The sequence below is a fragment of the Cryptotermes secundus genome, unplaced genomic scaffold, assembly GCF_002891405.2.
Source record: "Cryptotermes secundus unplaced genomic scaffold, Csec_1.0 scaffold2830, whole genome shotgun sequence".
In the NCBI taxonomy this organism is placed as follows: domain Eukaryota; kingdom Metazoa; phylum Arthropoda; class Insecta; order Blattodea; family Kalotermitidae; genus Cryptotermes; species Cryptotermes secundus.
Genome location: NW_019741330.1, coordinates 25,561 through 39,507, shown reverse-complemented (window position 1 = coordinate 39,507; position 13,947 = coordinate 25,561). Strand labels below are relative to the sequence as shown.

Below are 13,947 nucleotides of genomic sequence, written 5' to 3'. Positions count from 1 at the left end.
ACAGTGGAGGCACTGTTACACCAAGATCAAGGTGTTCTGGGAAGAACTAATCACCTGCTTTCCCCTGATATGACATGGGCCGCATAGAAAATGATGCCTCCAAAAATTCTGTTGCAGCAGGAACATCTTTACTGAGCTGCTGCCTAGTAATGAAAGAAGGGACACACACACACACACACACACAGACTGATTGGAGGGATTTATGACATACACCGTCGAGATGGACTCAGGTGCCGTGATATATGAGGGTATTAACAAAACAAATGAGGAAAGTTGTTATATAAAAAAAATATGTATTTAAGCTACTTCTCAACATAGTCACTGCCGGAATTGAGGCACTTGTATCAGGGAATAAGTTTCTGTGCTTGTGTCAAAGAAGTCTGTTGCCTCCGAGCTCAGCCCCCCCCCTCCCCCCAATACCTGTATGGCTATTCAGAACAAAAGGTGTAGAATAGTGACATCTGGTGTATTTCTCTCCATGACAATGTGTGTCCACATACAGCTGCTTGCACTCGAGCACTGCTTCAGCAGTTCAACTGGGAGTTGTGTGACCACCCTCCTTATAGCCCAGATCTTGCTCCAAGTGACTACCGCCTGTTTGTTTACCTACCTGAATAACTGGTTGCGATCACAGCACTTCAACAGTGAGGAGTTCATGCAAGGTGTCAAAATGTGGCTGAGCTCACAGGTGGCAGACTTCTTTGTCACAGGCATACAAAAACTTATCCCTTATACGACATGCCTCAGTTCCGGGAGTTGCTACGTTGAGTGGTAGCTTAAGGTGGCTGGTTTCTAATGGCTGCATTTGGGATCATTTAACCCATTTTGCTTCTTGCTTCCCAATAGAGAGCACTCCAGTTCTTGCTTTGTTGCATTTCCTTGTTAAGATTAGGGCATTGAATGTGTTCTTTTCCCATGGATGATCCTGGCAAGTTGCACAGTGTACATTCTTCTGTGTTATATATTCCTATCTTACAAAGATGTACTGCAAGGCAGTCATGTCCTGTATTCATTAAAAAATTTGCAACAGCTTCTTTTCTGGGTTTCTTGCTGTTAATTTCCCAAAGTTTTCCTATTTCTGACCATTTCTTGTTGTATGGTTCTTTGTTGATGGTATGGAGTATTTCTTTACTTGTTTTAGTTTTGAATTTGTAAGCTAGCATGTGGGCACTTAAGATTTTATTTTGGTGGTGCAGTCTTGTGCCCTTCTTTGCCAGTTCATCAGCAATATCGTTTCCATTGATGCGAACATGAACATGTGATGGTATCCATTGAATGTATATTATCTTTTTTGTGTTTTCCAGTAGGTTTATTAGTTCTTTGATTTCAATTATCTGTCTCATGATAGTTATTTTATTTGAGGATATGGCTTGTATGGCTGCTTTTGAATCCACAAGCAGAACTGCTTTATTAAACGTGTTGGGTCTGCTGATTAGTTGTTCCAGTGCAAATAGTACTGCTTCTATTTCTGCATTGAAGTTTGATTTGTTTTTGCCTACCGCTATACAGTGTGTGAAAAGGGATGAGCAAACTTCGGCTCCAGCGTTAGCTTCTTTGCCTATCAGAGAACCATCAGTATATGTGTGTAGCCATTCTGATGATGGGTATTTTTCTTCAATGGTGCTTATTGTTTGTTGTTTTAATTCTTGTGTGTGTTCTGTCTTCTTTACGCCTTCTATTAAGTCAAGGTAGATATTGTAAGAACAACAATGATCTAGTAGATTTTGCATGAGTACAGCATTTTCTACTTCCATTGGTATTTTTAATTTGTTGAAATAATTTGTATTACATCTTATTATGTCTGGTTGTTTTTTTAATTTTTGTTCTGGTGGTATTTGTCTTACCCATGTTATCTCTGGTATGGATTTCATTTTCAAGAATGTTATTGCTGCTTGTTTTTTAATTTCTTCTATGATGAGGAGGTTTTGTGTGTATAATAATTTTTTCTCGGTTCTTGTTTTGTAAACAGGTGACTGGAGGTTACTTTACAAACAGCCCTAATACATAACCAAATGTCATAGATACTGATTCAGGCATTCAAAAGTTAATAGGAGGGATTCACAAATAGAGACAGCATGGGAGATCACAAAAGCTTACTTTAGGAGAAGAGGCTGAAAATGGTGTAGTGTGATCTGTGAACAAGTGGTATTGTAGGTACATTTTTTTTTATGCTGTGACTGGTGATAATTATCCCTGCATCTTCCAAGAAGAATATCTCCATTTCTCCCAGGAATGGCTGTCAATTTCTGACAATTTTTTTTCAACAGGATGGGACAGCTTGGACATTTGTGGTCCTGGTCACCATACTCTTTGGGATTGTAGCCTGTGATTATTTCTTATGGGGCTTTGTAAAAGATACACTTTCAGGTAACTGAAACAAGAAATTGTGGCAACAGCAACAGTGATGAAACTCTTAACTGCAGTTTTATGAAATTTCTGATGTCAACTGGTGATGGTAATGGACACCAGTGTGCACATACTGAATATTTGTTTAGATGATTGTCAGTCTCCAAAGACAACTCCAGAATCATGAAATACCACAATGCTGCTATGTAGTTTGGTAATTATATAAAATTAAAACTGGAATATTTTTTTTTTTTTAGAAAAGACCCTATCTGTGAAATGTCCTTCAGTGACATGATGCTGCAACATAAGAATAGCTTTATTTTTCATACTTGTTTTTATGGAATGTTTTGAGTTTATTTTGACCGTTAGTATCAGTGGCTCTCAAAGAGAGAGTTGTATTCAGAACACACTGTGCAAGTATTCACTTGCACAGTACTGTACTTTATTTGTTACGAAGTTAAACTCCACTGAGATATGAAATATTGGAAATTCTATGGACTTTCTGGAGAATATTTGCAAAGTATCTGCATCAGTCCAGCACAAGCAGTGGTCACACAGGTAATGACAATAGTTCTAAAAAGCACACACCTATGGGATTTGTCTTCAACAAGAGTGAAGATTTAGGTGATGGTTATCTCAACTGTGAAACAATTCTGGTTTGTCCAGGACTTGGTAACTACTACCAGACTATATGGTATCATAACCCAAAATGTAATAATTTAAGCACATAGTTCTTGTGCCCCAAAGACAGAAATAGCAGGTTCCTTCCAAATGTTTGTAGCTACCAACCAAGCTACAGGGCAACACATTCCAGAAGACTGTACATATATTTAATGTTCATCACTGTAAGAACTCAAAATTTCATATGGTTAGTAGATATATATTCATAAAAAAATAACTGAATTAATAACAGTTCCTAATGTATTTTCTGTTTTAATTACAAAACCAGATGATTTCTGAAAAGTGATACAGTGCAATGAAAAACTAACTAGATGGTGTTATTATTTATTGTATATAATGGCACTTGAAATGAATAGATATATATATATACACAGTTCATAAATTTAACAGAAATAAACAATGTGTGAGTTAACATTTAGGTGTTTTCCCTGCACAACAAAATATGAAAATAAAATGAGTCTGCACATTCGCTTTAGAGCCCTAAGTTGTATGTATAATTATGTCACTTATCAGCAGTTACCAGCTTGTTCAGTAATTGAATCCAAACAACACCAAAAACGCGTGCTGAAGTTTCTCTCTGCTGCAACTACTTTATGTTATGCATTACACTGTCATCTTCACATAACACACAAATTTGACCCATGCAACATTGGCAGAAATACCATGTCCAATATTGGTGATACATATTTCACACTGAATGAATGTTAATTTTTATAGCTGCGCATGTTAAATTCTGTATCTCACTGATACACACCATGTGCAAAAAGCTAAACCAATGGGAAAGAATTACCCCTTTTTAACTGCACACATATGAATCTTTCATCAAAGGCAGTAATTCTCAGAACACTTACTTATGGCTTATAGTGGGCTGAATTTAGCTATTCCTTTGTCCTTTTGTAAGAGAAGTAAACACTGAATGAACTGCTGTTTGCTGAACCAGACCAAGTATACACAAGTTTTCACTCATCAGTATTTATATCACAGAATATACATGATTCAATCATTACCTGCAAGCTATAAGGGAAGGAATGCTGTGACATGGTATGAACAAAGGTAAGAAAGTTAAGGCCCTCTATGTGGGTTCCCATTAAGTAAAGTCCTGTGCTCTGAGAAGCTGTGTCGTCTTGAGGCAGCTACACTGCCGGATGGGGATGTGTCAATCATTTCCTCCTCTTCCTCCTGATTGGCCAATTGATACCCATTGTTGCTTTCTACACGGTACTTCTCTCCATGTCGAAGGGCCAACCACCAAAGTGCAGTGAAGGTCACAATGCAGAGCACATTTATCAGAACTGCTGAATGCATCAGCGTGGCGGGATTGTTCACCATAAGCCGGTACACTGCAACGGGACATACTATCTCCCCTAGAGATGCTCCCACCACAAAGGCTGCAGCCACTTTGTTAGAGACATGGATATAACGTTCAATCCAGAGTATGCCTGTGGGAAAAACAGATGCGAGGCCGATCCCAAGCAGAGCTGTTCCTACCCATAGTGCTGTTTCAGTATGACTAGCCATAGTAGACAGAAGAATAGTCCCCAGAGTACAGAAAACAAAGTTGAGGAGCAGCATGGTGATGGGGCCAAACCCACTGGAGAAGAAGATGGCTGCAAACCGCATAGCTGCAAATGAACCCCAAAAAACAGTAGCAATCACAAGGCCAGTCGATTGAGCAAGCTGGAGGTCACCATGCACAGCAAATGCTAGTACCAGTTTCCCATATGTTACTTCTAAGCCCACATACAAAAGAAAGAAGATAGCCATCAAACTTACAAGCAAAGCATGCAAGGCTCTGTTTGAAATCTTAGTACCTGGCCCCTCATCTTGTTTTGATTTGGGGTCTCTAGGATTGTGGCACAAGAAGCCCAGAAATACAAGCGACATTGCAAATACAAATGATCCTACCATAAGATATGTAAATTGCACTTTGCTGAAACCGTATCTTTCTATTCTGTTGGCTACAATGTCAAATAATGAGTTTATTTCCTCTGTATCATTATCATATGTGACTGGTTTGGAGTGGTGGATATGTCTGGAAAGCAAGTTTCCAGGTGGAAATGTATCTGATACTGCTGCTATCATATTTAATTTGAAAGTTGAATCTTCTGTGCTAGAAATGATTCTATGTTCCCCATTAACTCTGCTGTCAGTATCTTGCATAAGTGACTGAGGGCTATTGCCTTCCTTTGATATGCCCATGGTTGATTTCACGTGTGATACAATAACCTCTGTCTCACCAGATGGTACAAATTCTTCAGGTATTTTAGAAACAGTGTAAGCATGTGTCCTGAGTAATTCATTGTGTGAAAGAGATGCTGTAACTTCTGAGTATGATGACAAACTGATCTTGGGATCAGAGCCTTCTGTGGAGACTGATACAGTTAGAGAATCAACTGCTGGAGTAGGTGTTCTCCCACTGACATTTATGAAATTCATACTGTTACCTCTGATCAACAAGTTCTCTGTAACATTTTCAGTGGAAGACTGCGTAGCACTGTTTACAGTATTTGGTAGAGAGGGAACTGTTTTGCTACAGTCAGTGTCCTTCCCATCGTTTATACTCCCAAAGGATCCAGTAACATTTGTGATTTTATATACAGGACTAGGAATTATCTTAACTTCCTTGACAAGAATAGTGGTATCATTTGCTGCTAGCTTCAAGGTTTGCTTCTGTGCAGAATATGATTCTGAAGTGGGAGACAGGAATGGAAACATGGTCCTTCTAGTGGAACTTGCAGTCATGCTGGTACCAATGGACAAAGAAGCTGTTGTAGAGGAGATTGGTTCGAGATCTTCCTTTGGTAGAGCTCCAACATGAACATCGTCCCAGTTTTTATTACCAAGTGAACTAGCATTTGTTTTGGAGGGTTTCCGTTTTGGTACTCTGTGTGTTGTGGCAGAAGGCTGGGCAGTTGTTTCATTTGCATCTATGTCATCCATTGCTTTCAGTTCAGCAGACTGCAGATTGGAGCTTATGCTTACAGGAATTTCTGGAACCACTGGACTTGAAGGTTTGGAGACATTTTCTAATGATTTTGTAGTAACTTCAAGGGAATTGCTCTTTAGAGGCTCCACATTAATAATTAATTCTGTGATATTTTCTCCATTTTGTGACAATTCTCTCTTCTGACGATCCACCCCAATTCTATTCAGGTCTGAAACTTGGAAAGGGATAACGGTGCTGACCATCTGTGTGGGTAAAACACTGGTGGTTGGTTGCAGAAATGGTGCAGCCAGCAATGGTGCAACAAAGGCCCCAAGCCCAAAACTGAAGTGAAGGGCCTGCATGAACGGCCCACTGTTTCGTCCCCACAAATCCAAACACAGTACATTGCCACCTGAAAAATAGGAAACAATTAGTACATTTGTCAGTAACAACCAATATCAGTCTAATATCAAAATTTGGTATCCAATGGCAGTTAATTGAATTTTAGCACTTATAAAAGTTTAATTAAAATGGAAATTCCACAGAAAGAATAACGCAGCTTTGTTTTCTGTATTACTACTGTGAGGAACTTACACTGAGGAAGCCTCCCAGTGTAATAACAACTACTTCAGTACAAGTTATATCAATTAAATGATTACAAGAAACCTAAAATCCTTACATATTCTGTTACTTACACAGTACAAAAAATTGCCATAATTTAACAACTACTCCATTTTAAATGTTGCACACTCTTTCAGTCACCTTGTTTGCTATCATATATATCAGTCATAAGACATCCAGTGATCAGTGCATTAACATCTGGGTCATACTCTACGAAAGTACAGACATGAATATACTACTACCACAAGAAATCCCTCCTTTCTAGTCTCAATTCTGAAGGCCAGTGACATGATAAACTGATTTTGTTTTCTGTAATTTACTGAGAATGGGCCATACTATTCAGACAGGAGAACAAATATATCATACAAAACACAGATATGAAATTAACCATTCAGGCCTTCAATTTTTATTACCTGTGTCAAGAAAGCCCATTGTCATACCAAGGAGCACCATGCACGCTATCAGCAACCATAGCACATGACACCAAGGAGTGACTGTAATAAATATGGCTGTCAGAAGGAGACTAATGAAGAGCAGGAACAATCGGTTGTAGTGATCAAACAAGATTCCACCTGCAAAAATATCAATAATACCAGCTTATAGAAATTATGTTACCCCCAATACTTCAAGTGAGTGCAGTAATCTTCTGTATATTTTCCATTGCACTACATACATTTGAAGCTGGGATAGCTCAGCCAGTATACTGACGGACTATGAACTGGACAGCCTGGGTTTCAAGCAAGACAGTTTTCTCCTACCTAATGGGTACTGCGATAAAGCAGCTGAGGCATGAAGCTGACCACTTCTATCTAGTGCCAAGGTCAAGAATGGTGGAGCTATTCCTTCACTCCACCATATGTCTTCATGGTGTGATGCTTAATGGATGAAGCACGGGGCCAACTTTACCTTACCTTTATTACAGTCATTTCAGTCCTTGCTGGCATATACATAAAATAACCATACATTAATATTTTGTGACAAAAAGTTTAAAATCCCAGTGAGTTATGGTCATCATTTAAAATTACACATGCTAGTGTTCATTAAATTTATTACAATACTGTATATAGTCAACAAACATGACATAAAAGTTAAAATTTAAGCACGAAGTTCATTGTCAAGGTGACAGTCTTCTGGGATATGTAACTGTGTAGTTGGTAGATGAGTACTAATGTTTTGGAGGAACCTGCTGCCTCCATCTTTAGGGTACTCAACATAACTTAATTATTGCACAAGAATTATTTTATGCTGAAAGTTTGCATGTAATACCATGAAAACTTAGGTTATACAGTGTGATCATCTGAGAGCCATTTGCTCATTCTAGCAGGGGAGTTAGATGTGTCAGTCTGGGCTGGTTGGTTGTGGACCCTGCAAAGCAAGAGGCTATGCACATCACTATTTCTCAGTCAGAACTATTCCAGTAAACTGCTCAACAGCCAACATTATGTAATTTTATGTTACATGCCTGACCACTGGGGTCAAACAACTGTCATCTTGTAAGGTTTCAATTTCACAATTTTTGTGGCAGTCCATGCTGCCGCTCTTGAAACCCCGTCTCATGTGAAAGATGTGAGGGATTTTCGAGAATAATGTTTAAACCTTTCACTCCTTCATGTTCCTCTGCAGTGAGGGTACAGCATTCTGACTTGATTCTTTCTCTGTGCAGTAATGACCTTGTCTTCATTTATTTGTGATTATGCAGACAGATTTTCTGTCTGGAACTGTAACGTCTGAAATTTATGCTGAAACATTCTCCTTACTTTTCTTGTACAACTTCACATAGGTATCACAATATGTAACTCGCACATGGCATTTTCACACAAGATTGAACTCATAGTACAGTAGCAGGGGCTTGGAATTACAACACACAGACTGACTTCACAATAGCTTTTCACTGATTTATTGGGGTGATGTTAAAGAGAAAGTGTCATGAGTGGAGGCTCTTGATTTGCCAAGTTCACTACCAGCTGATCTAACGTGACATGAGGAGTAATCACCTCTCCAACTTCAGATGATCATACTGTATTTTTAAAATAGAAACAAGTCTGTACCATCAAAATAGATAAAACGGGTTTTACATACCCATAACTGAGCCAATTAAGTACCCAGAAGATCTTGCAGCATAAATGCTTGAAACTGGTGATGCATCTGCTTGCAGGTCTGTTACTGGAGACAGAAAAGTTGGACCAGGAATTGCAATGCATAGCCCCTGAAATAATACACTTGATTTGTAAAGGTCATGTAATTTTTTGCCAGGAATAGTGTTTCAAGTGCAAGACAAAGAATCTTCCTTTTAACCCTAAAGACAGAGTAGAATCCTTTGTGAAACTTGTGTAATGGGAAAAATTAAGGACCAACCTCATGGATTGTGCATAATTTTAGATCAGACTAATGTCTTCACGTGAAAAGGTGGTGTCAAGTCTTTTGTATATGTTTTAAGGGCAGATGTACAGGGAGGTTCCCACCTTTGTTGACTGGTACATTACTGGCTGCAAGGCACATATGAATTTTGCCAGTGAATCAATATGCCTGTTGGCCGATAATGTTTGGAATGAAGTACAGTCAACTCTCAATTAACCGGGGCTACTGAGGCTTATATGTTGTTTAATATTAATTCACTTTTGTTTCACATGGTGAGTTGTAACAATATTTTCGCACTAGTGTGAACCGAGCTCTGCATTCTTTGGTCCCATTATGCTAACACAATGTTCTAGGGTAGGGGTGAAAGAATGCAAGGATTTGTGGAAAGTTTCAAGGACAGATACATCACCCCAGTTAGTATCTTTGTATTGATCTTCAAGTGCATTAGCAAAATGTCAGGGTATAAAAGGAAGCGTGTTGTGTTAAGTATTCAACAGAAACTTGAAATTATCAATCAGTTGGGAAAAAGAGATGTAGTTAAACAATTAGCAATGCAATACAGTATTGGAGAACAAACAGTTTGAGATTTGAAAAAAACAAAAGTGAGAATGACGAAGAGGTGGACAGTGCTGCTCTTAATAATTTGGAATCCTTGCTAGACTATCTTCAGAGTGAAGAGAATCGTTTATTAAGTGACAAGATAATATTTCGTAGGCTTCATACGGATATCCATAAAGAGGAAAATGCTGCGAAAAAGCAAATGACAATATTAAATTTTTTAAGTGTTAAATGTTGGATGTGGTTTGAACGGCTGTTGTACTGCGATGTGGAAAGCAAATGGAAAAACTACCACATTATCACTTTTCCTGGATAGTCTCTTTCCAAAAACAGAAGATCGCATTAAGTGGAGGAACTATTTTGGAAGAGACTGTGGACCTGTCATCTGACAGATTACTGATGAATGAATGAATGAATGAATGAAGTGTTGGATATTGTTGAACACTGTGATTGAAATAACTAATTCATACTTCAGTGTAATGTAAAAAAAAGTATTAACTAGGCCATGAGATGACATAAAAATGAGGTTGAATAAATTTAAATACAGGTAGGCCTGTAGTATTACGAAGGTACAGTATTACAGTACTACTATTAATAAAATTTGTCTTAACCGGGTTTTCTATTAATCGTGATTTCCATCCCCACCATTATCCCGGATAATGGAGAGTTGAGTGTAGTTACAATTCACAGATCACAGGAGGTGTTGATAATGCTGTCCATCTACACGCAGACATTCCTCGCACTAGAAGAAGTGGTTCTGATTTACCCTTTGAAACTGTTCTACAGGAAATTTGCAATTTCCCTATGAATATTTTCTTTTAGTTCTTCTTCTGTTTGGGCGTTACTGCTGTAAACTTTGTCCTTCAAACAATTCCAGAATAAGAAATCACAAGGAGTAAGATCAGGTGAACTTGCTGGCCAAATATCACTGCTGATAACTATGTCCCCAGAGCCTGCATAGATATTGTGACATATTGGACTATGGAGGACATCCCCTCCCCTGCCAGCAGTGACATAACAACATCGGGCGCTGTCGCTACTACAGTAAAAAGCCAGTCAACACTCCACTCCCCTCCCCTGCGGTGACGTAGTGGGGGATGCCGCAGTTGCTATGTAGCAGTAAACAACTCTCGACAGCATGGCCCAGCAGCACCTGTAAACACAGTGAATAGGCAACAAGGAAGCGAGGCATTTTCCTGTTGTCTGGCTGAGGGTTTATAAGAGAACTGCACTGCCTAAGGAGTCAGTTGAAACACAGCCGCCGCCGAAGGCAGTTAAAATGTAGCAGCTGCCAAAGACAGTTGAAATATAGAAGCAGTCGCGGGAAGAAGACCCAAGCACGTGGTTAGAGGATTTGATGTGATAATTTGTGATACTGCTGATGGCAGTAATTGTGAGATTGTAAATTGTGTGATTGTGAGAGCGAGTGCTCAATAAATTCGCTATATCAAATACGGCATGAAGTTATTTGTCGCGTTATACACCCAACATGTGACAATATCTATGCAGGGTGAGCAGTAGCCGAGTCTTACTGAAACCAGCCACAGAGTCTTTCTTCTTCTGGTAACTCTGGAAAGAATTCCCCAAGAATGAGCTGTACATAATGTTGCATGTAAAGACCAGTGGCTAGGCAATGACTGCAAAACAATGTCCATTGCTAGACAGCAGTCTTGACAAGCAACAACTGAACTACTATGGGGACAATGTTTTCTGTGTAGTCTGTGCCAAGATGTGACAACCAGAACATGTGGGGGCTGCAGTTAGTTAGTTAGTTAGTTAGTTAGTTAGTTGGTTAGTTAGTCAGTCAGTCAGTCAGTCAGTCAGTGAAGAGAAGACTAGGAGGTTAGTGTGAGATGGCTCCCAGCCTGGGAGTTAATCAGTTGGAGCAATGAGAGTGTTGTGGGATATTCACCAGCTGGTAAGGATACTAGCAGAGGACACTGTTAGGATCTGTTACCAGGAAATGACTAGTGAAGACTTTATGTGTACTGCAGTTACAGTGATCTTAAGAGTGTGAGGCTGTTATAGTTACTTGTAGTTACAAGCTGTATATATCAGTGTTCAATAAATCGACTCACCAATTGCAATTAACTGTTTCATTAAAAAACACACATCCAACAATCCTTCTTGCACTTACAACACACCAGATACTGACTTATACTGGTTGGAGCAGGACTTCATGGGTTAGATGTGGATTCTGTGAACCACAGTAGTGTATTTAGTGTATTTATGTATCCCTACCAGTGAAATCACGCTTGGTCAGAAAAGAATGCCAAGTGTAGATCGATCTCACCTTCGACGACAGATTGCTGATACCAACTGCAAAAATGAACCCTGCTGGCTGGATCATGTGGCTGCAAGGTGTGCATGGATTACTGTTGTTTTACAGGGTCTAAGCTTCAGCAACTATGTTGCCCTTCTTGCACTAGATTTTGACAAGCCAGTCTCTTGAGCTAGACATCTGAGTGATTTGCTAGGTGTGTGTCCAAGTCTGGCTCCTATGTCATCTATGTTTTCTTTTTCTTGTCTATTAAGAATCCTGTTGTTCTAAGTTTATTCACCAAATTATGAATTGTTTGTCTGCTGGGAACTTTTTATCACAAAATTCATGTCAAAACTTTTGCCGACACCTTTTAGCAGATCTGTATTTCACATGGGTGACATACAGAAGTACACCTTGTTCTAAAGTGCAATGATGTAATACACTGCTCACTAATTGTAACAGGGAACAAATGGCTAATGGACCTGGTAACTGCCACCCATTGCTGACAAATCATAAACAAATTCCCACGCATGAGCCACACTGCTCACCGTGGAACATAATTCCATCAAGCGGACCACAAAGTTAATAACTTCTCATAATTCCAAACGTTACTGTTCATCAGGCACACTGATTCACTGGCAAAATTTGTATGCACTGGTCATCATGAAATGCAGAGCCCTGAACCAGTCAACAAAGGTAAGAACCTCGATGTATAAATTAGCAAGTCCAACTATTTTCCTATGCGTTGCAACTTTCCAGCTCTAATGGTGTGAAAGGGTGGAGAAAGTTGTAAGTGAAACCCAAGAAATTACAGTATCAGGAAGCTTCTGACCTATTAAAATGAACAGATAATTTTGGACTCTCCTTTACAAAAAAGGCTGGTACCCTGTCTCAGCCCACCCAAATCCTATAACTGATTTGGAGTCATTTTTGTGAAGAAAGTCTCACCAGGCCAAAGAAAGCTCCACAGAGTCCAAGAGTTTTTGCAAACAGTGCACATTTTCCGCTAGACATTCTCCGTATGGCAGTATTCATTTTAGTTGTATTGCTTAGTAATCCAGCTTGGTCAAATACAATATCCTCTTCAAAGGGATCTTCTTCTTCCCTATAGGATGCCATGACAGCAAGCAATGTGCTGAATCACACGGGTTGTTAATCATGAAGCTCATCAGTCTAAAATTTAAAAAAATGAATAAGTATTAACCTTTTAAAGCACAGTGGTTACTATATAAACCACCTGCTCTAATATTAGAAATTCTGTATTTTGTGCACAGAATATATTAATGGTTTTGAATGAGTCTCCTGAACAGAATTAACTGGTCTTTGTAATGGAAATGCAGTTTTCTCTGTTGCAGGAACAGAATTTTTAAATGTTATTTTGTTGAATTTGAGGCCTCAATGTAGTAACTACCTCATACAACTAATGACATACATACCATCTGGGATATCTTTTCATGCAACTAATCATTTGTAAGTCCTGTTCTGCCTAACCAGAATTTACAAACTCTTTTTTTTTTTTTTTGCTTTTGGCAAATCCAAAACTTTCATAAAAAACATACATGAGCATAAGATTACATATTCATTAGTTATGCCATAGTATGTGTTGGAACAAACGTCAGTTTCATCAAAACCGAAAGCAGATGTGCATTGTTCTTGCGATTATATTATGCTAAATATGTATAAAAAGTAATAAATTTTAAGTGGTAAAAATATTTATTAAATGCAACTCATGTTTCTTAACATTAAATACAAACTTTTGTACAAAACCTTATTAACAAGGGTTGCTTGATAAAATGCGGTTCATTCATTTAGACTTTGCTTTTGTAGGACAAGGTTTCTTTGAATATTACAAAGGCATAACTCACCACAAAACCTGCTGATGATATTACATGGCGCATTAAATTGTTTTTTAAATGCCATTAAAGGACAAGTACACTGTGAGCGTACGCTAATGCAACATACTGTCAAGCAAACATCAAACCATACGTCATTTACCTCTAATTCATCGCCTGCGATCGAGAATGATCGATAATTATTATATCCGTACGTACGCCTACTTTTAGGTTTCGCTGATTTCTGTTACACTAGGCGCTTTTCAATTCTCACCCCCCCCTCCTTTTCCATCAAGCATTTGACATTCTTCACCTCTACTCCACACATGATGGCAGCACAAGTCATAATCTCGCATGGCGTA

At 38.8% G+C, this 13,947-nt stretch overlaps 1 protein-coding gene across 4 annotated transcripts; it reads right to left on the bottom strand.

The window, feature by feature from the left end:
- Positions 1-3,592: 3,592 nt before the first annotated feature.
- On the bottom strand, positions 3,593-13,877 carry LOC111872735. 4 transcript variants are annotated; one of them, XM_023866894.2, is made up of 5 exons: positions 13,749-13,877; positions 12,702-12,926; positions 8,654-8,780; positions 6,988-7,146; positions 3,593-6,365 (listed from the first exon to the last, which is right to left on the bottom strand). In XM_023866894.2, exons 2-5 carry the CDS (start codon positions 12,870-12,872, stop codon positions 4,090-4,092), a joined length of 2,733 nt encoding a protein of 910 aa, XP_023722662.1. In that variant the 5' UTR covers positions 12,873-12,926; positions 13,749-13,877; the 3' UTR covers positions 3,593-4,089. The 4 variants fall into 4 exon arrangements, with proteins under 4 accessions (XP_023722662.1, XP_023722661.1, XP_023722664.1 ...); XM_023866893.2 differs by lacking the exon at positions 13,749-13,877 and adding an exon at positions 13,619-13,726; XM_023866896.2 differs by lacking the exons at positions 12,702-12,926; positions 13,749-13,877 and adding an exon at positions 13,619-13,742.
- Positions 13,878-13,947: the final 70 nt, after the last annotated feature.